At 43.8% G+C, this 27,634-nt stretch overlaps 2 protein-coding genes across 7 annotated transcripts in view; one reads left to right on the top strand and one right to left on the bottom strand.

Annotated features, from left to right (window-relative positions):
• The window catches only part of CYSTM1 (cysteine rich transmembrane module containing 1), a 65,390-nt gene extending 48,504 nt beyond the window's left edge, over window positions 1-16,886 (top strand). For 4 of the 6 annotated variants that reach the window (XM_079144008.1, XM_079144006.1, XM_079144005.1 and 1 more), the window contains 2 exons: window positions 7,740-7,780; window positions 16,405-16,886. In XM_079144008.1, coding sequence (XP_079000134.1) covers window positions 7,740-7,780; window positions 16,405-16,602 — 239 coding nt within the window. In that variant the 3' untranslated portion in view covers window positions 16,603-16,886. Of the gene's footprint in view, window positions 1-1,894; window positions 5,895-7,739; window positions 7,781-16,404 lie in introns of those variants that run through there. The other 2 variants (XM_079144009.1, XM_079144010.1) reach the window with 2 other exon arrangements.
• A 1,282-nt stretch (window positions 16,887-18,168) lies between these two features.
• PFDN1 (prefoldin subunit 1) overlaps window positions 18,169-27,634 on the bottom strand; it is a 59,455-nt gene continuing 49,989 nt past the window's right edge. The window contains exon 4 of the mRNA XM_079144013.1: window positions 18,169-18,586. Coding sequence (XP_079000139.1) covers window positions 18,503-18,586 — 84 coding nt within the window. The 3' untranslated portion in view covers window positions 18,169-18,502. The remainder of the gene's footprint in view (window positions 18,587-27,634) is intronic.

Genomic DNA, 27,634 nt, shown 5'->3' with positions numbered 1-27,634 from the left:
CTTTGGGCATGCCAGAAGAGTAGGCACTGAAGATCCTGACAAGGGTACTGCTGAGGTTCTGGGCCAGCAGGGCAGAGAGCAGCTGAGTGTGAGTCAAGGTGGAGGGGCTCTGCTGAGAAGAGCAGGGGGGTCACAGTCAATGGGATGAGAGAGAGAGGGGAGCCAGGAACCACTGCCTGGCCTGCTCCCTCGTACATTCACAGGACCTGGATCAGGTGAGCTTTTGACTCTGCCCATATCCAGAGAGAAGAGGCTGGGGTTGGTTTGGTATATTCTGAAATGCTGCCAACTGGTATTGCTGGAGAGGGATATAGGTACAAAAGGAATGTTAGCAGTGAGCTGTTTGGGACTTGGCACAGGGTGGGGGAGGTGTTTTTATCGCATGGTCTCTGCCTTAGGAATGGCACAAGGATAGGGGTGCTCTCTGAACTCTGAGTTCTGTGCTAGGATGGTAATTTGATGGCATCTCCTGCTTGCCAGGTTTGCCCAGGGGGAGTCCCAGAGGTCACCCAGGGCTGACAGAGGCAGCAAGGCCTGAGAGGAGTCAGAACTGAATGTAAGGCATATCTGATAGATAAGACTAGGGGTTGGGAGGGGCTGGGTCAGTTCAGGTTGGGTGGAATGGGGTGAGTGAGGTGTCTAGGTAACAGCGACTTGGGAGGCAGTCTAGGACAGAGGACAGGACCACTGGTGCTAGGAGCCCAGGTCAGTCTATACCAGCTGCCTCCACATGCCCTATAGCCAGCACTTGTGGAGAAGCTAGAAGGGGTCAGAGTGTGCTAAAACAGTACAGATGCTGTCCTGATGGCAGGACTCCTGTGGGGACTGTAAGGAGTGGCTTTGGAATAAGACAAAGCTGGCTTTGAGAAAAACAAAAAAATACAAAGTGAAAACCTCCACCTCTTCTCCACATTCTGACCTTTTAGTTTCTTGTCTTCTTTTCAGAAACGTATATGTGTGTCCTTCTTGTCCAAATAAAAAACACTGCTATAGTCTTTGCTTTCATCCCCGCCTAAATTACTGGTCACATAGAAGAACTACCTAGTTCTTTTTAATGGATGTTTGGTATTCTATTATATGGTCTCCTTAATTTAGCCAATTGGACTCTAGCAGGTAGACACTGGCATTGTTGCTACTTTGGGGTTGTTTTGATGTAGCAGCAATCTTACTTTATGTAGACCTCTGAACACTGGGGCAATTATTTCTGTAAATTCTAGATATAGATTTTCTGGGTCAAAGTCGTTTCCCTCCCTCCAAATTCCCCTTCCAAGAGGTTCACTTGCCAGGTGCAGTGAGGCACGCACCTGTGATTCCTGGAGCTTGGGAAGCTGAGGCAGGAGGATCGCAAGTTCAAAGCCAGCCTGAACAACTTAGACCCTGTCTCAAAATTTTAAAAATTTTAAAAGAGCCTGGGGATGTGGTTCATGGTTAAGCACATCTGGATTTAATCCTAGTACTAAAAACAAAGAAGTTTCCTCAAATCATACTCCTGCTAACAATGTAGGGGAGTTACACAACGACAGGTACACAGAGCTGTTGTAAGGATTAAATGAGAGCTTGTGTAAGGCTTCCAGTCAGTTCCTGCCACATCAGGCTGCTGGGGTGGGGCTCAGGGCAAGAAAGTTCTCTGCAAATTGGATCACTCAGGACAGCATCAGATGAGGTGCTGGTTTTGTAGCTTGAAGGAGAGGTGGCAGGAAACAGGACTGACAGCTGCTGAGTACCTAATGTGTGCCAGACACTGGTGCAGGGACAGAGCAGTGGACCAGGCTCCTGCCCTGCCCTCATGGAGCTAACAGTCTAGCATGAACAAGTCTCCATGGTAAGTGCTGCCTCTTCAAGTCCCCTCTGACCGGGTCTCTCTCTCCCTTGCCTGCCCCTCCCTGCCCCTCAGTGTACGTGATGGAACAGGAAAGGAAGACGGACAGCGGGTGCTCGGCACTCCTGGCCGCGTGCTGGACTGCGCTCTGTTGCTGCTGCCTTCTGGACAACTTGGACTGAGCAGCCAAGACCCAAGTGTTCCCTGCAGCTCTGCTACCTCCTGTTACTGCAATAAACAACTAGAGTTGCACAATTTCAATTTTTTTCTTTCTTTGAAAACAACCTAATCTGGAATCTTAAAAATTTTAGTACCTATAATAGGTGTAAAATGGCACCTATTTTAATTTGCCTTCCCTGATTACTAGTGACTTTGAACATAAAAGTATAAATTTGGGGCCCTTTTTTTGGTACACATAGTAAATTGTTTATACATTTTCTTATCTCATTTTTTTCCCATTGGTTTGTCTTTTCCTATTGATTTATAGAGAATCTGTTTTGTTTTGTTTTTGTTGTTGTTGTTGTTTTGCATTGGGGATTGAATCCCAGGGGAGCTTTACTACTTAGTTACATCCCCAGCCCTTTTTATTTTTTATTCTGAGACAAGATTTTGCTAAGTTGCTGAGGCTGGGCTTGAACTTGATACTCCTGCCCCAGCTTCCCAAGTTGCTAGAATTATAGGAGTGTGCCACCAAGCCCACTCCTGCTTGATTCAGAGAATCTTTATATATTCTGTTCACTAATATTTGTCAGTTTTATAGGCTTTCAGGTATCTTCTTCCTATCAGACTCACTCTTAACCTTTTTCTTTTTTCGTGATGATGGGGATCAAACCCAGGGACCTTGTGCAAAATAAACACATGCTCTACCACTGAGGTACATCCCTAGCCCTTAGTATGAACATATTTAAATGTCATGTTTATCAATCTCTCCCTCATACTTTGGTTATTTTAATCTATGAAAAATCATTTCTATTCTAAGGTCATATGCTCTATTTTTTTTTTTTCTAAACATAAAATCTTTAATCCAGCTGAATTTATTTTTGATCAAGGTATAGGGTAGGGTTTTCACTTTCTTTTTCCATTTTGATAATTCCTGTTCCATTTACTGATTAGTTTGTTGGGTAGGAAAGACAGACTCTGAATCCGTTTCTCCTACTATACTGTCACAACAGAGTTGACTTCTGACAATGGACTGTGAAGTTTCTCCACATACATCAAGCAAACTATCAGTCCTGTAGCAGCAGCAGACACCAGCCAGGCATCCTCTAATTTAGTTCAGTTTGGACACTGCCCTCTGGGAGATGGTGTCAGATCTCACAGGTTGGGGCTCAGTCCCTAAGGCTGCTGCCCCTCTGATGCCAAGCCCAAGACCCAGGTTGTTTTACTTGTGCTCTGACCTACTGAGTGCAAATTGGAGTTCCCACACCCTCTTCTTGGATTCCATCAATTTGCTTGAATCACTCGAAGAACTCAGGGGAACATGTTTACCGGTTTGTTATAAAGGATATTACAAAGGATACAGACAGAGATGCTGAGGGCAACATATGGAGAAAGGGTGCAGAGTTTCCATGCCTTCTCCAGTGCACCACCTTCCAGGAATCTCTACATGTTGGACTGTCTGGAAGGGCTCTAAACTCTGTCCTTTTGAGTTTTTATGGAGACTTCATCACATAGGTATGACTGAAGCTTGGACATCTGTGTAGAAATGTGACTGGACAGAGGGTGTGATCTAATACAAATAGACTTGAGTGGGAAATCCAGCAAGGCCCATCCAGATGGTTCTTGGCCTCTCTGCAGCATTCCTTCCTCTCTGGTGGTCTACTATCAGATTGGAGAATTTGTTTATGGCCCGCTCACAGACAGAGAGGCAGGGGAAGATTAGTTTTTGTAACTTGCCTCAGGAAGAGAAATTCTGGTTTCTATGGCCTTCTTTGGGGAGAGAGTTACAAACCATGTTCAAAAACCATGTATCACAGTATCACACTCATCCTTTCCCCATTAATTTGAAATGAGATTTTTTACTTACAAAGTTCTCATATATGAATGGGCTAGAATCAGGAATCTGGTATAATAAGCATGCTCCCTTCCTCCAGTACAAACAGAAACACAAACCTCTTATTCTTCATAGTTTCCTTCACTATTCTTGACTGTTTACTCTTTATTTAAGAATGTGTCGGGGCTGGGGATATAGCTCAGTTAGTAGAGCACAAGGCCCTGAGTTCAGTCCCCAGCGCCGCAAAAAAAAAAAAAAAAGTGTGTAAGTTTCTACTGAAAAGCAAATGACTTTGGTTGGAATGGCAATAAGAGTCGACATGTTTATAATACTTCTTCCTATAACAAAGACGGTATCTCTCAGTTTTTTGTCTTATTTCCTTAAGTTTTGTAATTTTATTCATAGAGCTCTCACATACCTTTTGTTGGTTTTAAAATTCTATTTCTTCCCAGGTACATTATAATTTTAATCATATTGTGAATGGATTCCTTTTAAAAAATGGTCTATTATTCTATTGGCAAACAATTTCACCATACTGAGGTCACAGATTAGGAAATTTTAGCCTAGTCTTTATCACAGCATTATCTTGGGGCACTTTAGCTGTGGAAGAAGCAGTTCTTCAGCTTGCTCTATGCATACTGCAGGGGAACACCAACTTCACCAGGGACAGTCATCCACTACATACCCTCATCAGGCCTTGCAGTCTAGGAGGGGACCCAGACATTAACCCCCCAATTGGTAACTGACACTGTAGGGATATAATGACAACAGCTATCTTGTCATTACCATTATTTTTACCTGCTAGGTGACCCTGGCACACAATCAAAATCCTATTGGATGAATAAAGTTGTTAAGATACTCAGCCTAGGGCTGGGGTGAAGCTCAGTGGTAGAGCTGGTGCCTAGCAAGCACAAGCCTTGTGTTCCATCCCTAGCACCACACACACACACACACACACACACAGTAACCCAGTATTTTATGCCAGCTACTGTACCTGGACTACTTCTTAACTAAAGATTGGGGTATTAATAGTTAGACCCCCACCCCCAAAGAAAACCTGAGTACACTCCAGTTGGTCTTGGGACATCTTTATCTAGCTTAGCATGTAAACCCCTTCCTCTTGCCTCAGGAAGTGGGGATCCTTTCAGTTTTCCTGCCACCCAAGACATATTTCTGTCCATAAGTCCCTAATAAATTGTACTTCATGCAATTCTGGATATGTCCCCCTCTTTCTTCAGTCTTTCAGCACCTTCACCTTTGGTGGTAGTTCTCATATATCAGGTTTTTCTATAACAGATATACTTTTCCTATGAAGAAATAAAATGCTCTGAAAACATATAAAGGAAGGACAATTTGGCAGCATAGTCTAGGAGGGCTTCCCAATGAAGGTGCATGTTATGAGCTAAGATCTGAAAGATGAATCAGTGTTAACAGGCAAAAACATTATAAGAAGAGCAAGAGCAAGGCCAAAAGGCAGGACAGAACGTGGCTCATTTGAGAATCTAGAAGAGGAAATTGGTGTGGCAGAGAGCAATGGGATGATAGCAACAAGGGAGAAACAGCATTCATAGACAGAGTTTTAGGGGTTTTGGTCTTTGTCCTGTGGGCAACAGGAAGCCATTGAAAGATTTTAAGCAGAGAGGTGTTATCAGTTATTTAGTTTTTAAGAGATCCCTATAATTTCTGTATGGACAGTGGCTTTGAGGGGGGCACAAGTACAAGTACATGTGCAGATGACAGATTTAAAGTGAAATTAAACAGAAATTGTTAATGAATTGGACATATGGGTTGTGAGAAAAGGAGAATTGGGGCCAACTGCTGACTGGAACTGGATGCTTTGGTAGTGTTGTCAGCAAAGATTAGGAAAGGAACAATGTTTGGTTGGAAGGAGATTATGTTGGGTTCTGAGCGTGTTGGATTAGTTTGAGGTGGGTGTCTGTAAGAAGTTCAAGTTTAGATGTCAGGGAAGCACTAGTATGTATGCCTTCAGCCTGGAGGAGAGGGTTGGGCTTGAGACAGAAATATAGAAAGCCTTGTCATGGTGATGGTGACTAAAATCAGATCAAGTTGTGAGGAAACAGAGGGAAAAGAAAAGGTAACAGCATGGGACTCAGCTTTAAGGAATCCTGGTTTGGATTTTATAATGAACCTGCTAAAGAGTCAGAGGCAGAAAAACCAGGAGACTAGGATATCCAGAAAGCTGAATGAACATGTATTAAGAGGAGTGATCAGTGGCATCAGATATTGCTTAGATTAGGTAAAATGAGGACTCAAAAGTGTCCATTAGAGTTACCACTGCGGGGTGGACTTCTCTCCAGTCAAGGATACCTACTGAGGAAAGACAAGACTGATGGGACTAGAAGACAGGGTTGCTCAGGCCTAAAGGAACACAGACATTTTTGTAAGCATGGAACAGCAAGCTCAGAGGTGTAATGAACCAGCTGGAACATGAAGACCACATATATGCCACAAAACACTGAATTTCAGAAAGGTCAGACCCCAAGTGAGAAGTCATACTAATGTCACTCACTCAGCTTTAAACCTGGACAGGAGAAAACTGTTCCTTGAGCAGATCATGTCCTCATACCGAAGGGTCCAGCACATTGATAACCAAGCTGATCACCTATGCTCTGGGGAGGTCCTCCAGAACAGTAGCAGCAGTACAGATCCTTCATGAACACCACTGCAGACTTTGCTAATATCTTTTCAAAGGAAATCCTACATATAATTCCAGATTGGTAAGTAGATATGGAATTCCTATGGTTGAGGAAAGGGACCACTGCCTACATTTTAGGGAAGCCTAAGGACCTGAGGAATATATATGTAAGCTTTTTATTTTTTCAGAATGGTCCAGTATAGTTAGCTAAGGAAAATTTGGGCTGGATAGAGGTTTTACCCTAGAATGTCACTCTGGATACCACCTAGCAAGCAAAATGGAGCATGGAACTGCAGTGTGTTCTGTGAGGATCTGGAGGATACTCTACTGCTGAATAGTATTCCACCGTGTGGAGGTACCAGTTTATTCATTTAGCCTGTGGAAGGACCATTTGAATTGTTTCTACTTTTAAGTGATTATGAATGTAGTTGCTGTAACATTTAAGTTTTCATTCTGTAAGTGAATACCGAGTAGTGAAATTTCTGGATCAAAATGTTTTTAACTTCTAAGAAACTGCTACTGTTGGGCTGGGGACTTAGCTCAGTAATATAGTATTGCCTAGCACATGTCAGGCCCTCGGTTCTATTGCCAGCACACAAAACAGAGAAGAAAAAGAAAAACACTGCTATTCTTTTTCAGAGTGACTGTACCAAGTTCCAGTTGCTCTGCATCCTTGCTGCTATTTTATTTATATATATTTATGTGTGTGTGTATATATGTATTTTTATGTATATATAAACATAATGTATAAAATAAATATATTTTACACACACATATATATATATATTTTTTTTCTTTTTGACCATTCTGATGGATATATAGTGGTATCTTGTGGTGGCTTTCATATCCACTTTTCTTAAAGCTAATGATGATGCCATATGCTTATTTGCTCCCCTCATATCCCCTTTGGTGATATGTCTCTTCAAGTTCTTTGCCCACTTTTAAGTTGGGTTCTTTTGTTTCTGTGAAATTTTATAATACAAGTCTCCTGTTGGATATGATTTGCAGTATTTGCTCCCAGCCTGTAGCCTTTCTTTTCATCCCCTTAACACTATCTTTCACAGAACAAAGAAGTTTTTACTTTGATAAAATCCAGCTTACCAAAAATTTTTATAGATCATGCAAAACTAACTATAGATAATGAAGATTCTCTTGTTCTGAAAGTTTTATAGTTTCATATTTTACATTTTTTAAAATGGCTGAGGGCTTTATGTGTTTTGCATACCAAAATTTTTCCAGCATCCTTTGTCAAGACTATCCTTTCTCCATAGGTTGCTTTTGCATATTTGTCAAACCAGTTAGCCCTGTTCAGGTGAGTCTGTTATGTCCTCTCTGTTCTGTGCCTTTCATCTATTTGTTGGAATACATAGTCAGCATTTGCCAATACCATTAAGTTGTCTTGACTACTATAGCTTTATGTGAAATCTATTCTAGTTCTTGTCTTTCCATAAATGTTATCAATCTATAAAAAAAAAAATCCTGTTGTAACTTTTATCAGGATTACATTAACTCAAAAGATCATAGTGGGGACTGTGGGTTTTCAAATGGAATTGCTTGCTTGCTCACTCACTCTTATGTGCTATAACCTTTAACAACACAAGGCGACCTGCTGCTTCACTTGCTGTGTTCCAGTGTTAAAAGTCCCTAGCATATGATTACATTGGTGTCTTTTGAAGCCTAGCAGTAAATACAGCATGGTCTTCACCAAATTGGAAAGAAACATCCATTATGAGATGACCAGGATGTAGAGGAGCTTGTGAGCCAGGTTGTGCTCTGGATCAGGTCAGCCACCACCACTCGCAGTCTTGGTATCCCGTGTCTCACTTTTGAGAAAGATCATGCACTGCCTGCCAGCTATTAGAAGACTACCCCTGTCTCAGGGTCATAGAACTCTCATGCATGAAGCATAATCAGATTGTTGTGCTCCAGATTTTCCTTACTCCTCCCCCTGACCCTGCGTCTGGACTTAAACAGCCCCATTCATAATTATTTCTCCAAAATCTACATTAAGGGTGCAGTGGCACCCCTGTTATGCCAGCAACTCAAGAGGCTAAGGTTGGAGGACAGCCTGGGCAACTTAGTGAGACCCTGTCACTAATATAAAAAATAAAAGGAGGGGGTGGAGTTGTAGCTCAGTGGTAGAGCACTGAGTTTGATCCTCAGCACCACATAAAAATAAATAAAATAAAGGTATTGTGTCCATCTGCAACTAAAAATATTTTTTAAAAATAAATAAAAATAAAAGGAGTTGGAGGTGTACCCTAGTTAGCCTAGTTATATCCCCTTAGGTGACATGTCTCTTCAAGTCCTTTGCCCACTTTTAAATTGGCCTAGCTTTGTGGTAGAGCAGCCCTGAATTCAATCCCCGGTACCTACAAGAACAAAAATAACAACAAACTGCATTAAGGATATATTTATTTTATAATAAATTGCTTTCCTGCCTTCTGCTGTAGTAATGCTACCCATGACGTTGGGTTTTTAACATCAGAAAAAATTTTATCCTCTTCCCAAGTGTGTGTTGGGGCTTCTCACACTTGTTGATACCTTTTCTCCCACCTGATTTTTACAGTGACATCCTCACTAGATCACACACATGGTTCCTGTAGTCTGGTCTATATGTCTGAGGCAGTGGTATAAAAGACTTCTAGTGGAACAGTAGGGTGCTGAGGAACTGCTGTTCTCATCCTCTGTATACTTGTTCCCATTATTGCCCTTCAGTCCCCCACCAAGTCTCCTAGCTAACTTTAAGATAAAAGAAAACCTGCTTTCTACTTCAAACTCCAGTGTCTCTTCCCTCTTCCCCCTTCCCCTCCAGGCATATAAAATTGCTTGCTAAGGTCTTGAGTAGGAGTAATGGGGTCATCCCCCTAGTGAACCATTTGAGACTACCATTTGACAAATTTTTCCTTTTCTCACCAGCAAGAGAAACTACTGGTTATCTCCTTAGGCTTATGAAAGTAAAATGAATTGTCTTACTTAAATAAGTGTCTAAGTTTATGGTCAAGCTTTGTAAGTGCAGCCGGCAGCAAACAAGAATGTGTATGTGTTCTGTGCTGGAATGGAGCTGCTCAGTACTTCAGTAGCACTCTCATGAAAGTTAATTGGTGAAATGTCCTATATGATCTCACTATTTAAGAAATCCTGTGATGAAACTCTGTAAATTGAGCACTTTCAAGTTTGACCTGTCTTGATACTAACCTTTGTCCTCATTGCATCCTGCTGCCTTGTCCCAGGCAGGAGCTTCCACAACTCTCAACTCTCATCCTAGAGTGGAGGCAGCAAAGGCTTTTCAAAGAAATCAAGTGATTTACCTGAGGATACCCAGCTATGGAAGAACAGAGCTGGGACCTCGGCTCAGGACTGCCCAATTCCCAAGTTGGTAGCAGGGACACAGGGGACATGGGCACCCTGGTTTTAGCCTCTCTTGTTGGTCATGGTTTACTTAAAAAAGAAAGAAAGAAAACCTTATTTCTTCTAATTGGACAGGCATGGTCTTGAATGGAAACCACCACACACTTCTGAACCTCCATCCACTTGCACCAGAATAGTCAGTTTCCAGTGCTGAAGCTGCTTTTCACAGGAAGAAACTGGACACACACGTGCATTCTCTCACACATGCCTATTCAAGCTCCTCAGCATCGTTCTTCCTCCTCCAAAGATGCGGGTAGAGGATGCCCAACTTTTACTTTAATATTCTGAACTGGGGACAGGAAAGGTTTTAGCAGCTCCTTTAATGCATCTCAGCAGTTTCCCCATCCAAAAAAAGTCTACAGGCAGCCACAAAGGTACTCTCTCTCTCTATTTTTTATATATACATATATTTTTAGTTGTTGTGGACCTTTATTTTATTCATTTATTTATATGAGGTGCTAAGAATCGAACCCAGTGCCTCACACATGCTGGGCAAGCACTCTACCACTGAGCCGTACCCCCAGCCCTAAAGGTACTCTCTTTTCCCTAGGGGATTTATTTTTAATCCCTTGAGATTCAATGAACAAAATCACAAGTCTTGCTAGAATTTTTGACATTCAGTTTTGTACTAATCACATTTGATTGACTTTTACTCTTAATAATCTGAATTTCTTTCAGTTTGACCATTCACTGGTTTCATGTTACATTCTACAAACGGTAGTAGTGTCCGTTGTCTTAGTGGTGGTGGTAGACTCATCACACCTAAGAAAATGCTCACATGTGCCCATTTGAGGTTCTCCTTTATCTAAGGAAGTGGATGTTTCTCAATACTTCATCCTCTCTAGTGTTTAAAGGATTTGAACAGCTAAAGCTGTGTGTATCCTACCTGCCCTGCAGTCAGAGTGCCCCTGGCCTCCCCAATGGCCTTGCTTCTTCCTTCCCCTTCTCTAGGATCAGCTGTCCCTTGCCTCATCTGAACTGCTGCTTCCTCCACCTTTATCATCCTGTAGTGATTTGGAGCCACACGTACAAATACCAGTCTGAATGTGAATTGGTTGGAGGAGCCCCTCACACAGATGAAAACCTAGGCTTTCATCTCTTTGTGGGACATTACATTGTGGTTCCTATTAAATCTTCTCTTCTTTACCTCCCACCATGTCCTGCCAAGCACATTGCCTTCTCTTACGTTTTCATCACAACCAGCTTTTAATACTTCCCTGCATTTTGCAAGTGAGAAGACTGGGACACACCACACAGCCTGTCAGTGGCAGAATCAGGATTGGAACTTTCACCTATGAATAGAGTGATCATCCTTAGAACACTAAGCAACCTGAGGGGTAGTGAGGTTGCCAGGGAAGATCTGAAGTAGCTCTTTCAGGGCCTAGCTGCCTTGCCAGAGAATACTGGTCTAGGAAGCAGAAGGATAGAGTGACAGATCAGGACCTGCCTTTTAGTTCATGACCAGACCTCAGTCAGGTTGCTTTCCTCCTTTGAGCTTTAGTATCCTCTTACCATCAAAATATGACTGGCCCAGGTGATCCCTAAGGCAGTTTCATGTCAACCCTGGTTCCCAATTCTCAGCTCAATCAGTCTCAGAGTTGGTCTTGGCCCAAGACCAAGATAGCAGCCTCCTTACAGGATGGCCACTGAAACCTACACTTCTGGAGACCTAGGAGCAGAAACCCCACACAGGTCAGCAGGCTCTCACCCTTTCTAGACCAATTCATATCAGTGGCATTGACGGTATGGAAAGCAGTGGCAGGCTGCCTGCTGGGTCAAGTGGGTAGCAGGTAAAGGGTTGGCTCCATTTGTCCTCTTTTCTGGTCACTGAAGCAGGAAAGAGGAAGGTACTTGGAAGACCTGCTCTCTCCTGGCTCAGCTTCACAAAAGACTGCAAAGCCAGAGTTGAAGGTATAGGTGGCTGGAAGAGTAGGGCATGCAGGTTCTGGAACGTGGGGTGGCCCGGCTCACAGGCACAAGCAGCTGCTGTGGTGGAGCCTGGGCTATGGCTGCACCAGTCCTGATGCCCTGTGTTTTTCTGCAGGGGAAGAGGAAAGCAGAAGTCGTTCCCAATGTCTCCTGCCATTAACCTTCAAAGAATCTGGAATCCAAACTACAAACTCCTGATCTGCCCAAATAAGCCCTTAAGGGGATAGAAATTGGACTAGTTCCCTGCTGCCTCTGGCATCCTCCTCCCTTACACTCATGCTGCCTCTCTCTGGGCAGACTTACCTGGTGCTCACTGGGCTTGAGCAAGCACCTTCAGGACACTGTTCTCAGTAGTGTGGCCCCTTTGTGCTGGGTAGTAAATGATCCCACTGTACATAGACACTCAAAGAAAGGTAAACTGAAGGCTCAGCAAGTCCCTGCCCCTACATGAGGGACAGGAACCATGCTAATACTGCCTTGAGGTTTTACTTATTTGGAAATGTTTGAAGATCTCACTCTCCCTCCCTGTCTCTTGGTTTGTGTGAAATAAAAAGGTTATTCTTGTGTCCTCTGAAAACTCCCTGAAGGCTGGTTGGTCACCTTCTGTTGACCTAGAGGGCAACAGGTTCTCCTGTTCCTGGCAAAGCCATCAACTTCACTTCTCAGGAAGTAGTGTGGCTGTCTTTTGGTCATGGGGATTGAAGTACCCAGGGGTGCTTTTCCACTGAGCTACATCCCTGCTCCCTTTTATTTTTTGAGACAGGGTCTCACTAAATTGCTAAAGCTGGCCTCAAACTTGGGATCCTACTGCCTCAGTCTCCTAAGTAGTTGGAATTACAGGTGTGCACCACCATGGCTGAATGTGGTAGTTTTAATAGTAGAGGGCCAGTCCCAGCTACTCATTTACTGGTCTTAGCCACAAGGAGTCAGGTGCTGCCTCCTAGCTCCTTGTTTCTTCTTGTTGAAGGTCCCAGGTAACAGAACTTTCTGGAGGCCCAAGCTTCTTGATTACTTGATTTCTTCTAGCTCTTCTGGGTTGGAACTGCACAGGTGCACTCACAAGCACGCACAAAGGACCTAATAAGGCTCTATTACCACATCAGAGTATTTAATTAATCACTTAAAAAGTCCAAGCTGAGCAAGTGAAGGTTTTATATGCCAGGCTGATGGAGAATTGGAGCCTTCCCCTGAGAAGGCCTCTACTCACATTTCCTGCAGGTCACCCTGGCCCACTTGCCCACTACTCAGAACCAGGTTTCTGAGAAGCCTACATGGATGGTATTTGGAGTTGTGTAGTATGAAACAGTGCTAGATCCTGGGACCAAGGGGCAACTGGTTGGTGTGTCTGGAGACCAAAAAGTTGCTGTGCACACTGGTGGCAACCCCAGAATTTGGAGATCAGGCAGTGGGTTACAAGATCTTCCATTGTTTTGCTTCCACCACAAAAGCAAGAAGTGGGGTGAATGCCCTTGCCAGAAGTGGCTCAGCTCCTCCCACGGCTGCAATCCACTGTACCAAAACCCAAGATTTCCCTGGGCCTTTCTGACCTAGTCTGGTAACCTGGGTTATACCTGCATGCTCTCCTAACCTGCCCCTCCTCCCTTTGCACCATACCCACTTGGCAGAGTTCTTATGCAGGCCCCATACTGGACTGGGGATGAGTACAGAGGGGTCATTCGAAAGGTTAACTGCAAGCGAGAGAGACAAGCAATGAAGGGACCCCTGACATAAACCCCACTCAGACTGTAGTATCCTGGTGATAAGGATCCCTCCATCCCTGCTTGCCTGGGCACAGGCCCCTACCACTGGATGAATAGGGTCATCTGTGACACTGGATAGTCTGAGCTTAGCTTTTTGGTGATGCAAATGGAAGCCAGTCTTTAAGGCTCTGCACATATCGGAGCTGAAGCCCAGCCTTTGTTCCCAGGCTCACCATAGCTGGGTATTTGATATCCAAGATCTCAAGTCAGGCACTGAATGCTGATCTGTCCACAGGACATGGCCTGCTCCTACAATCACCCATTGCTCTTTTGACTCCTTCCCTTTTCTCCCTTCTTTAAAAAAATAGAAAGGAAGAAAGATCTTTTCTGGGCTGGGTGCAGTGGTGCACATCTCTAACCCCAGCGTCTTAGGAGTCTGGGCAGTAGGATCTCAAGTTTGAGGCCAGCCTCAGCAGCTTAGTGAGGCCCTAAGCAACTTTGTAAGAACCTGTATAAGGGCTGGTGATGTGGCTCAAAAAAGATACCATTCGAAAGTTTGCCATTTCTGGGCATCAAAGCCTTGCTTTGAGGAACTGGGAGGTGCCTTATGGCTTTCTCCTGGGCCAGTCACCCCTGGCTTGGAGTGACTTGAAAAGGAAAGCACAGGCCACTCCTGCCTTCAGATTCCACCCTCTAGCTACCTTCACCCTCCTGATGCTCAAGGGTAGGTCTGTCCTAAGTTGATTAAAGGGGGGAAAGTCATAAGGACTCTGTGAAGACTCAGTGCTCCTGGAAATTCAAAGGGTTGTGTGGGCACTCACCTGTCACAGCTGACAGCCCTCCAGTTTAAAGTCTGGTTCTGTAGCCACCCACCATTTCTAACCTCTGTCAGCATTAACTGAGAGTAATGAGCTCAAAGTTCCTAGTTCCCCAGGTTTCTGAGAATATGATGTAAAATAAGCCCCAGCAAGAATGACCTTGGCTGAGCTGAGGAGAAAAGCAACAGAGGAAACAGGACTAGGACATTTTGTTTCCCCACTTCAGCTGCTGAGGCTCAGTAGTTCTGACAAGAGAGAAAAGCACGACAGTTGCTCTAGCCCTGTCCTTGGGGTTGGGGAGGTGGGTGTCCTGCACCTATTTATTCCTCAGGGCAGTTAGGGTTATGTGGTACCAGGTGAAAGGCTTTCATCTTGGTCCTGGCTCTTATGAACACCTCTCTAAATGAGACCTCTCACAGACCAGGCTCGGCAGGACAAACTCTAGCCTGCAGCCGGCGAAGTCCTACATGTAAGTCAAGTAGGTTAGTTCTAGAGCTGGCAGAGGAGTTATTACATGGGCTGTGGAGCCCACTGTGTTTTATTTCCCTTCCACAGCTGCCCTAAAGGAATAGAGGAGGCAGGGGACATGGACAGGTCATCCAGGCAGATACTGATGACTGACTCTCTGCCAGGGGCTTTCCTGCTGCAGTGACCACAGGCCCTGGAGTGCCCACGCTCCAGTGGGTCGGGGCTCTGGCTGGGTGTGGGAGAGGACTGCACTGTAGCCCCAGTCACCCCTATGTTCTTCCCGGTCCCTTTTCTATCCCAATTGGGCCTGAGCAAGGACTGGCTTGCTACAAAGGCCTAGACTTAGACCCTGCCCGGACTCTGCCTGGTCACGTCTCTGCTGGAACAAGAGACTACCTCTCTAAGCTGAATTCCTCATCGGTGAAGTGACTAATGGTGTTACCTATCTATCTTGGGATTCTTGTAAGGATTAATTGGGGAATGTACCTTATGAAGCCTCAGAACAAACAGGTCGGCCTCTCCCCATGACAAGGCTTTCTGTTGGGGGTGGGTCATCTCCCAGTTCAGACCACCTTTGCCTATGTTGCTAAATGAGATCAAATTAAAATGGGTGGGTTAAAACTGTGCCATGAAAGGAAGAAGAGGAAGGTCCCCGGAGAGGGCCACTGATACAAGGGGAGGATTGGGAAAGCTCCCTGCTAAGCCAGCGCATTCTAGCTACGACACCGGCTCCAGAGAGAAGCCACCAAGAGAAGAGGTATAAAAATAGATACAAAACACAGAAATAGAACTGAAAGGAAACTGCCAAAAGGACTGCTCTAATTTAGAAGATTCATACATTCATGAGCTTTACAAAAGTTTGTAACTGCTTGAGTTTGATGATGGTTGTTTTAAGATTTTTAAAAAGTGACTACCAGTCATTTAGAAGAGATCCTGCACAAGTCAGCTGACAAGTAAAGAGTGGTGGGGGGTTCTTCTTGACCTGTGGATCTGGTTAGCACTCAGACTTCCAACACCCTCTAATGAAAAATAGAGCACCAAACTCAGGAGACCACCCCATGTGGTTCCAGCCATCTGTCCCACTTGACCAAGCTTTCTTCCCTGCCTGCTTTAATGCTTTGTGTCCCAGCATAGTTTGGAGGCACATTCTGCAACGGTGTATTTCCAGGGTACAAGAAGGGGGAAAAAAAAAATAGGGTTCCTGGTTTTTCTTTCGAGGCTTAAAGCCCTTTTTTTAGGAGATTTTATTCCTGTTCCTCTTAACTCCTAGGTGATGAAATACCTCCCAGACTCCTGTAAGGTGGAAGATCTAATACTCCTTGGCTTATCAACCACCTAGGGTTTGCCAACTCTGGCTCCCCAGGCACAGGGCTGCTCTGTAATCTCCCTAGTACTCATTCTTGTGAGACTGATTGTGTCCTTAGTCTGAAGGAATAAAAATAGTTGATGAACTGCTCTTCCTCATCTACTGCATGTGTAGGAGCAAAAAGACTGCACCCAGGCTATTTAATGGCTTTTGCCAGCTGTGGCCCTTCCTTGGTCCTGAGACATTAACTTTGAAGGCCTGAGGTCTGCATCAGATTATTCTCACCCTCCCTTTCTCCCTCCAGTGTATGTGGTGGAAGACCAAAGAAGAGATGACCTGGGCCCATCCACATGCCTCACAGCCTGCTGGACTGCTCTCTGTTGCTGCTGCCTCTGGGACATGCTTACCTGATCAGCCCAGCCCTCCTGCCTCGACAATTCAACTGCCACCTCCAATAGGTGTGCCCACCCCATCTCTTCTGATTGCTGTAATAAGTGACTAGCTCTGCAGACACCTCTACCTTCAACACTATGGGATTCTAGATTAGTGAGGGTTGCTGCTGTTTAATTCAGTGACTTGATCTTTTTAATGTTCAAAATCCATTTCTTATTGATCTTTAACAAATGTGCTAAATGACTCTCCTTTTATTTTTTGGCCAAAGGCTTAGTTATGAAATATATATTTATAATTTTTAAATTATACATTCAAGGTAGTGACGAGATTTATTTAACACCACTGAATGATTTCTCTGCTAACACCCTATTTCAATAAACATGTCCAAACCTCCATTGTCTAAATTATTCCAGATAATCTAAGTGCCTCGGGTCTCTGCTTCCTGTGTATCCTGAATTCCATTACTAACTATTCGTCTGCTCACTAAGGCTGGTAAAAATGTGGGTAACGTAATTTAGTGGCCACCGTCCAGGGCATGATAAGGAGCCTCTTTAATTTTTCATTCTGGCCACTTTACCAACAGTGTGGATGTTATGAGGAAGGCAGGCTCCCAGACCAGGTAGGTGTCCTTCACCTCCTTAGTGCCACTCTCACGGACTCAGGAGCATTCATCAGTATGGTTCAGATTTGCTTTTGCCCATGGTTTAGGAAAGGAGCCAGCCTCTTAGTAACTGGGCTTCCCAGGCCTCATCTCTAGAAGCTGAGGAGCCCTCATTCACGTGGGTTGTTCCCACCCACCTCTTCCTTCTACTCAGCTATGTCACTCATTTCACCTTTGGCCACGGGGTGGCGCTGAACTGCCACAGAATGGGTTTAGCTTTCCTCCTGTTTTTATCAGAGGCCACAGCTGACAGCTCCCCGCCAACCTCTTCCTGCCTGTTGCAATCAGAAGTAATGCTGTACCAATATACATTTAACTACTAGTTCTAGCTCCTTAGAAAAAAAGTATTTTGTAACATCTCTTTTGTCTTATGATGTAAACGCCCCCACCATGCCATGGCACAGAAGCACGCTATCGAGTAGTACTCCCTACCCCCAGAATACAGTAGATTCCTAATCTCAAGAGCATATGCAGTGGCCAATTAGGAAAGGATGAGTTTTGAATATTTACTGTCCTTGTTTTTAATATATAATTTCTGGTACATAATTTAGATTTTAATAATGACTGTCTAATAACTGGCTTGCAACGAAATTCCTGAAGGTTGGCACTGATTTTCCTGAGCAGGTCCAGGTCCAACACACCACTGCCCCTAAGCCTCTCTCTGGCTTCAGGATCATAGTGTCCATCTTAGATACTGGTCAAAGGAGATGGACTTGGAGGTGCTGATTGCTACTGAACTTTCTTTTGGAATGTTTGGGGGAAAGCAGGGAAAGGAATCTTGAGGCCAGCTGCCACAGAGAAGCCATGCTTAAGCTATGAACTTAAATCATCTTATTTGCGTGGTACACCTGCATGCTACACAGAGGCCCAGGAATTGGGGGTCAAAGAGCCAAAGGGAAGACAGAAGAGGACAAGACTCCACTCTGCAACAAGGGAAAGGCTTCATTGTGAAGGAGATGCCACTGCCCATTCCTTCCTTCTCATCCCTTGATTCAAGAAAAGCAGACAGCAGAGTGGAACAAAAGCCTTTTATTGGCCTGACCAGCCTGCCAAGTGGCAGGATCAGGCAGTGCTTCCCATCTGCCCTGGTTCCCATTTTTCCTCTTCTGGGAGTTCATGGCTCATCCCAGGAGAGAAGAGTGTCCCAGGCAGGGACAGCAGGCAGAGCTGGGGGAAAGTTAAAAGGGTGGGACCTAAAAGGAGTTTGAGACAATACAGAAAATGTGGGGTTGCTAAGCCATTCAGATAAAAATGTCCATCCAGGCAGAGGGAAACTGTTACCCTGCAAAGGCCCCTCCACCCTTGCCAGGAGGGGAGAGGTAAGAGAAGAACTTCCCCTTAGAGGCTCCTACTGTGCCCTTCGCGCCATCAGCATCTCCCGGATGTTGTCCTCAGCTTCCTTAACACTCCGCTCCAGGTAGGACTTTTTCTGCTGCAATATGAGAAAGAAGGGTTAGGATCAGGGTGAACAGGCCAGGTTGGCAGATGCAGCTTTTATGCTCAAAGGTTATGGCATCTCCTCTAATCAGTTTTCCAGAAGCATACTTGTCTACTGGAAGCAAGGTGCACCCACAGTGCTTCCGTCACCTGCAACCCACAGGTAGACCAATGGGCAAGGAGAGGCAGTGGCCTGGTACAGGAAGCAGAAATGCCCTGTGGAGGGCAGGCAGCTGCACTCTTCTCTCAGAAGGAAGTGGGCTCTAAAAACAGGCATCTCAGTACATGAAGTTTTACCAGACAAAGACCAGGAAATTCCAGGACAAAGCTTCTGACCACTGACAGACTGTTTTCCATGGCTCAGGCCAGGTGCCCATAGCACACCAATGCCACAGAGCGGACAGTGTACATTGGTCTGTCCAGTGGGCTATAGGCTGCTGTGAGTACAGAGAGTCAGATCACCCGTCTCATTGAGGCAGATGAGTCAGGGTGGAATCTGCTTTTCTAATGAAATTGCTGCTGCCGGGAATCCAGGACAGTGACACACCGACAAAAGCAGACCTTTTGGAAGTTTACCTCCTGCCCCATCTGGGTCCTAAATTAAAAATCTCAACTAGACAAAGAATTTAACTACTTTCAGAAGCAACATCTGGACCACTATTACAAAAGATTAGTCAAAGGAAATGATGTGTGTACATTATTTGCCCTGTGCTCACCCCAGAAGTATGGTGGCTTTACCACTGCTCCCTCCCCTGAGGACATAGTTGTGGCTGTATCCCCACTTAGCAGACATGAAATGAAGGTTTTCATTTGGAGTAATACAATTCATGTCCTGAAGGAATACTCAAAATTATGCCCTCCCACCATGCATGTGACTGAGCCAGGCTGAAGCCAGTAATACGGAGTCTGGTTCAGGCAGCCTAGGTGCCACCAATGCCCTTCTCAGCCCCTGCCTCTTCACCCAAGTGCCCATATGATCCAGGGAAGTCCAAGATAGGCTGGGGCAGAGGGCAGGCAACATAACCTGCTCCACAGGCTTTGCTTGAACACTGCCACCACTGTCATGGGAAAATCTAAACAATTTATTCTTCGTTACCTTCACCAGCAAACCTATCGGGTGCCCGATGTACATGTCCCCATCTTTAACTTCTTCCACTCTGTCTAGATGTTTATTATATGATACATTCTGAGGTTTTTCCCTATAGGAGCCAAATGTCACAGACAAAACAAATCTTCATTGGCTTTTGTGCGAACCTCTGATTACTACTTATCCTCCTTAATTTTCTTTACTGCTAGAAAGAACCTGGTCTCTTTACTCATCTCCCATCTGCCAATTTGCACATACTTCCTCTCGCAATACAACAGGGGCTCTATAAAACTGTGACCATGAGAACAATTCAGTGGCCACAAATGTACACTGTTGCTAAGGAATTTTATTTAATTACACTGCCAAACATGATATAGTTCTATCATTATGATAGCAGAGTGGGAATTTGAACTTCCTTTGATAAACAACCCTTAGACTTGTAAGTTAAAAAGAGGCACATCTTAACTCCTGACACACTGCTGAAGAATGTACACACTGGGTGTTGCACAGAGGGGGGCAGCAGCCAGAGTGAGTAACACGTACCACCTGGCACCTTTGGGCCCAGTCTCTTAAAGGCTGAGCTGATGGAAGAAGCAGGGTTCTCTCCTGCCATAGCCTGTGCTCAGGGACCCACGTCTGCTGTATTCAAACCTGACCAACTTGCTGTCACATCTGGCAAAACCATAAACCTGGAACACCATCAAGGTCTGTGTACCCTACTGCCAGGCCTCTGGCCAAATTCAGGTTTTGTAATTCTCAGCTTTAAAAATTGTTTGTTCCATAACATCTCTTCTTTTTGTCTTCCATTTTACCACCTAAAAATCCTAAGGTCTTCAAGTTTCAAAAAATAATGCAAATGAGCTTATCAATCTTTAATTAGTTTAAATAAACTTAACAAATTCTTTTTAAAAAAATTAATTCCAACAGATGGGGCAGCCCTAGCACAGTGGGTCACATTTTCCAACTATTTCAATGTTCCTATCTCATCCTCAAGCAGATTTAAGTCCACAAGATCCTCATAATCAAACCCAAAAAAAAGAAAGGAGGTTGAGTCATATTTTACAAACAGGCTGAAATTCTAATTTCTGGTACCTGTGAAAATGACCTTATTTGGAAAGAGGGTCTTTGCACATATAACTAAGCTAAATCGAGGTCATACTGGATAACAAAAGACCCTAAACCCAATGTTTAATGTCCTTACAAGAAGGCCACGTGAAGGCAGGGATGCAGAGAAAGAATGCCACACTTGGTGGAGGCAGAGACTGAAGTGACTGGTCTATAAGAAAGCTAGAAGAGGCAAGGAAGGATGGTTCCCTAAATGTTTTGGAGGGAGCATGGCTCTGTAATACCTTGGTTTTGGATCCAAGCCTCCAGAACCGTGAAAGAAGAAATTTCTGTTGCTTTGCGCCAACAGTTTGTGATAATAGGCAGCCATGGCAGCACCTGAAAGACTGGCCCCAGATAGTTTATCCCAAAGCTCTTATGTAAGCCACACTTATGCAGAGACCTAGGTAAGTGTCCCTAAAAGTATACATGCCAGGATCATACTCATCCCAAAAATAAATGGCAGAATTACCAAATATAAATGCTGTCAGAGAAAATGAAGAAGATTAAGGAACCAATGATTAATCTTTTTCTTCCTTGAATCTCCATAGCTTATTTATAAAACTATTAGTCAAGTCAGAAATTCTGTGAAATGCAGTCTCCTCCATTTCTGTAAACGACAGCTCCATTTGTACAACTGCTCTAGACAAGAACATTTTACATTATCCTTGAATCTTTCACACCCAACATCCAACTAAGCAACAAAACCTGTTACCTCTGTCTTAAAATGTATCCAGAATCTGACCTTAAAGTTTAGATTCCTAGGAAGTTTCCTTATTTCTGCTCTTCACCCTTTGGTTCCTTTTCCACTGTGGCTAATCATCTCTTAACACTTAAAAGTCCTCCAATGGCACCCCATCTTAAAAGGCAAAGCTTCACCACTTTTGGGCTGCTAAAACAAAACACCACAGAGTGGCTTATAAACAACAGGAATTTATTGCTCACAGTTCTGAAGGCTGGATGTCCAAGACCAAGACAGATTCAGTACTAGTGAGGATCACTTTCTGGTTCAGATAGCGCCGTCTCACTGTGTCCTCATATGATAGAAAGCCAAACAAGCTCCCCTGGCCTCTTTTTATAAGGGCACTAATCCTATTTGAAGGCTCCAGCCTCATGATCAAATCACCTCCCCAATGTCTCATCTCCTAATATCACCACAGGTTTTTCAACCTATGAATTTGGAGATGGAAGGTTGGGGAAAACAAAAACATTCAGAACATAGTGCTTTTCAACTGTGAGAAAGCCATGCATGGTCTCACTCTCAGCTAAGTCTCTAATCTTTGATAACTCTCCCTCTCATTGCTTCAGCTCCAGCCATACTGGCTTCTGTTTCTCCAGCCCACCAGGTTTCTATTCCTGCTGGTGCCTGCCCTTTGCTATTCTCTCTGTGTAGGAACCTGCTTCCCCAGATATCCATCTAACCTTACTTGTTCTCTTACTTCCTTCAGGTCTTTCTCAAGTGCAACCTTATCTGAAAGGCCCTCTTGATTATGTGCCACCCTATATACCCTATTCTCCTTATCCAGATTTTTCTCAGTAGCATTTATCACCACCTAAAACAATATCTATCTGGCTTCCCTAACAAGAAAGGTCCACAAGGGAAGGACTGTGTTCTGTCCCACGATATTCTTCTATTCTACTGTCTAGAAGAATGGCTAGCACATAATAGGAACTTGTCCCTTGTTGACTATAGTGTATTTATGGGAATATGATGTCTATGGATTTAACTCGTCCACACATTGATGTTTTCCTAATTTAAATAAATGAGGAACATGCAACTGATGAAGCAAAGACAGAAACTTACTGTTCTTTGCAATTGTCTTGCAATTGCAATTGTTTTGGCGTTGCCCCTTAACCTCTTGCTCCCCAGATATACAAATATCTAAAACTCAGTCTCACTGATCCCAATGGGAACATCAAAGCCTTTCTCTTATCTACAGAATAGGCCCTAAAGGTCAAGTTCTTAGGCTTAAGCAGGTTGATTTGGAAAACTACAAAACAGTCTCAATTCCCCATGTCCCGGACTCTGAAATCCTTAATAAACTGTTCCATTTGATGTTGGCTTCAGGGTTGCTATAAGACATGCAGGGACAATCACTCTCCTGTAAGTTTCAGGGGGCAAGTGGAGCTCACACATTTACCAGCAGTCCTGGGAAAGCATGTGCTGTTCTCAAGGCAGCCTCTTTCTGTCTTGCTGAGCAATCTCCCTCAGAACCCTGTCCCTAGGAAATTCTACAATGGCATCAAACCACAAAGCTCTGGGTGCAGTGACATTCTTGTGGGGCCTTGTCCTGATGAGAAATTCTGAGATTTCCTGTGGGGCTCAGCATCACAAGGGGAAGTGACATCGCTAGTCATTGCTCATCAGCCTGAGGTTCTTTTTCTAGGAGGCAGACTGAGGGGCTGGCATTTCATACTCATTCTCTTTGGAAGGGAAGAGGTTCAAGTCCCTAGAAGTTTCTTGATGTTACACAATCTCTCAGACTCCTGAGGTAATTCATCTTGTGATGCTATCTCTATAGACTTCTTTCTTTTCTTAGGAACTTTGTCTCTAGCTCTCCTTCTCTAAATTAGTATTATTTTCCTGTCTGTCATGCCTTAGGATATAAAAAAGTTTTTTCCTATTTTTCCATTTACAAAATGAGAATTCAGACAAGATCAGTGGGTCCTACTCTGTCCCCTTTTTTTCTTTAGCAACAGAACCCTTTCTTCAGATGAACTCTTGTCTTAAAGACTAAACAAATAAAACAAGTAAAATGGAGCTTAGAGGAAAAGGGAGACATGGTGGACCAAAGCAGCTCTTCTGGCTGGCCCCCCACCTCTAATCCAGGCTACAAGGGCAACACACAAGGCAGTCTTAGGTTCTCTTCTGTCTTTGGTATTCTATGACCTTCTGCTCTGAGTCTCACCTACCCTGGCTAAATACCTCTCCCCTGTGTTGACTCCAAGCTTCCAGGTTCTGTAGACCCCTGACAACTTTAAGCACTACCATTAATAAAAGTAAATAAATAAAATTTTAAAAATTAAATTAAATAATAAAAAAACAAAACTGAAGTAAAGGCTGTCTTCTCACTGCCTCTCCCCATGACTTTCAAATTAAAAGCCCAAGAGCCTCACTGACTCTTGTCTTCTCTCAGTCACAGAACTAGAGGTGGTAAGAGGATGCCAGCTGCCTCATGGGCAAGTTTAGCAAGAGTCAAGGGGCTGAAGGAGCCTGCTTGGTAGACAGGGAACAAAATGTGGAAGGCAGGTGAAACAAAAGGAAAAAGAAAAAAAGAAAGGCAACAAGGCACAAGTAGAGAAATCAGAAAGGGAAATGATGGGAGGGTGGGGGTGCAGGAGACTGTGGTCACCAGGAACAAGGCAGAGCTCTGACAGAATAAGTGCTCCCATGACCTAAACAGGTGAGGAGCACTCAGCAAAGAGAAAGAGCAGGTGAAGCTTGACCCTATATTTGATGCTAAGAAAGCCCAAGATATAACCATTTGTGAACTCACTGCGTACATTTACTTTACTACTGAGGACACACTAGGCTCTATGCTACTGCTGAATACAGTACTGGGAGACAAGCTCAAAGAAAGACAAAGCAAGCTTAGACATGAGCAAGAGACTAAAGAGAAAGCTCAGAAGGGATTACTGTCCCTGCATATTCTAGGAACTCTTTTAGAAACACCACTCATATTTTTCCTTATTTTTCTCTCAGGTGTGGTTGACCTGCCAAGGGACTGATACTGCTACTGTGTGAGATCAGACTCCCAGACCCTTCTCTATGATCAGCTAGCAACAACCTCCAACTCAAATCTGCCATGACAAACCTCTACTATACTACTCAAGCACATTAAAGCAGACACACTGGGGTGGCGGGGAAAATCTTACTTCTTCCAATCTACAGTGGTAAGCCACTTGGTCTCCCTAAGATTTAGGTGATCACTACCTACTGCTACTCGCCCTAATACTCAAACTACTTTTGAGTCCCAGAGAAAGTCCAGGCCTCTGATAACCTAGGAAGACAAAGAAGAAAGATCATAGTTAAGGCAAACCTAGGAATGGCAACTGTTCAAATGCACTGGCACTGATAAGACTTCATCCAAAGAAGCACTGCATTTCACTAAGCTGCAAAGCAATAATGACAATCCAGTAAATCATGTCAAGTTATAGCATTGAAGTAGGTCAGGATATATGGTTCAGAAGATTAAGGGTATGTGTGTGTGTGTGTGTATATATATATATCTAAAGCAATGGCTCTTAAAGTGTGGTTAATATACCAGAAGCATCAGCATCACCCAAGAACTTGTCAGAAATGTGCATTCTTGAGCTCCAACCCAGAACCACTGAATAAGCAAGCAATCTCTATTTACAGCCCTCTAGGTGCTTCTGAGGCACACTAAAGTAAGAGACCCACTGCTCTAAATCAGAACACAGCATTTTTTTCCTATAAAGAGCCAGATAATAAATATTTCAGTCTTTGTGGGGCTGTGTTACTACTCACCTCTGCCACTGTAGCACAAAGGCAGCCCCAGACTATGTGCAAATCAATGGGTGTGGTGTCAGTAATGGACACAGCTGTGCTTCCAAACCACAAAAACAGGTAGGCTGGATCTGGCCAGCAGCCTATAATTTACCAATCTCTCTTCTTAAAAAAGATGGAGTTTTAAGAGTAGAATTGAGTACATCCAGTAGAGATTTCAGAGCCTTTAAACTTTCAATGAAAGCTATCTAATAAAAGCATAAATTTCCATCTGTTCATCTTTCCATTCAGTCATCTCACTGCCAAACTACCTCTTACCCTTTTTCCTTCAACAACCCTGGTTCTTGAAATTCATGGAATCATGCACCCCCACATGATTCCCTCTCCAACAGGCTGGGTATTAGCCCTTCTCCATCAATGGCTCTGTCTTTCTCTATACCACTGATTATGCAATGAAAGTTAATTTCAACTAAAATACACATGATCCATCCAATACATGACCTCTTCTCCCCTAACAATTTTTACTTTATCCCACTCTGGACATCCAGTCCAAGGCACATAGATCTTGTCAATAATACCAATAATTGTACTACCCTGAAATTTCAATTTCACTACCACTACCTCATATTCTTCTAGTCACTTCCATCCAATAACTCTTCACCCAGCATTTCTTTAGCCTCATCACTCAACAAATTCTTCACTGTTCATTATATTTTCATGGCCTTTTCCCCTCTAACCCAGCTTAGATGAACCCAGGTCTATCATTCATAATTATTCCCCTCGTGCATACCATCTCTCTCTTGCCCCCCACCCTGCCACCAAGCTGTTGCACTTACCTGGCAAAATGCCAACCCCAGGTTAAAACCAATTACCCACACACTCCATGCCTATACCAAACAGCACAATGTTTCTGGAAGAATACACTCAACTGTGCCAAATAGTCTTGTTTAAAATTCAGGGCCATGAATATCAAATGGGCACTCAACACTATCAGGAGGAAATTCTATTGAATTTCCTTAATACATTCACTTGTTTGCTCTCCAGAACAACTGTTTTTCAAAATTTGTCGTCTCCTCAAATCTTCTATACTCCTTCCCCTCAGCTAAGAAAATAAAAGCAATCAGTCACTCTTCTTCCCACTACCAAATCTACTAACTGACCTACGCTTATATAGAGTATTTTCTTTCCTTATTGTTGAAATGCATAGGGTCCTTGTGTTTTTAAAGGAATCAAAACAACACTTCAATTTAGATAGTGATTCCTTCCCTATGTGCCTTCTCAAAAACTTAACTCACAAAGTTATCCTTTCTTCTTAGTCCTCTATTTCTTTCTCGATAAGATCCTTCTTGGTGAGGCAAACCATTAAAAACTCCTTTCTTGACCTCACAGCCCCCTTTTCACCCCTCCTTAGCAAAACTTTTTGAGTCAACTGTTTTTAGTAGCTGCCTCCACTTCCACTTGCTCCTCAGCCCTCTCCAACAATGCTTCCACCTGGCACAATAAACTAACTGTGGTCCAGGTCCAGTGACCTTGATATTGCCCAAAGCACGGGCCACTTCTCTATTATTGTGTAACTTGATCTCTTGTATTCAACAAAGTTCTTTTTTTTTTTTTTTTTTTTTTTTCTTTTTCTTTTTTGAGGTATCAGGGACTGAACCTAGGGTTTCCTGCATGCTGGGCAAGCACTCTATCACTAAGCTACACTCTCAGTTCTTTCTATTTTTTAAAACAGGACCTAAATTGCCCAGGCTGACAAATTTGCAATCCTCCTGCCTCAGCCTCCAGAGTAGCTGGGATTACAGGTGTGTGCCACCACACCTGACTCAACACAATCCTTGAAATACCTCCTTATCTTAGTTTTTATAGCACCACATCCTACTTTCCTCCTATACCACCAACTGCCCTTCTAAGTTCCCCTTGCCAACTAACAGCCCCTCCTCTGCTCAACTTTCAAACCTGTTGGTTTCTAGGAAGCTGCTCTGGAACTCCTCCCCTCCTTCCTTTCAGGAACACCTCCTAGACACTCTCAGCCATGTCATACCTTTGAAAACCATGATTCCCAAATTTATATCTCCAACCCTCCAACATGTTTAAAGCACACACAACACTGATTTACAGTCATCCCACTCCCTTCCCATCTTCCCCATCTCAGTAAATAGCACTCATCCAATTGCTCAATTTCAAAACTTACAAAAAGAGCTGGTCATGGTGGTGCACGCCTGTAATCCAAGCGACTCAGGAGGCCGAGACCAGAAGATTGCAAGTTCAAGACCAGCCTCAGCAACCTAGCAAGGGCCTAAGCAATTTAGTGGGACCCTGCCTCAAAATAAAAATAAATAAATAGATAGGGCACAGTGTCGCATGTCTGTAATATCAGTGACTTG

This window comes from Sciurus vulgaris (assembly GCF_902686455.1).
Source record: "Sciurus vulgaris genome assembly, chromosome: 6".
Taxonomy (NCBI): Eukaryota; Metazoa; Chordata; class Mammalia; order Rodentia; family Sciuridae; genus Sciurus; species Sciurus vulgaris.
Note: the sequence above shows the minus strand (reverse complement) of the source record. Positions and strands in the feature narration are given on the sequence as shown.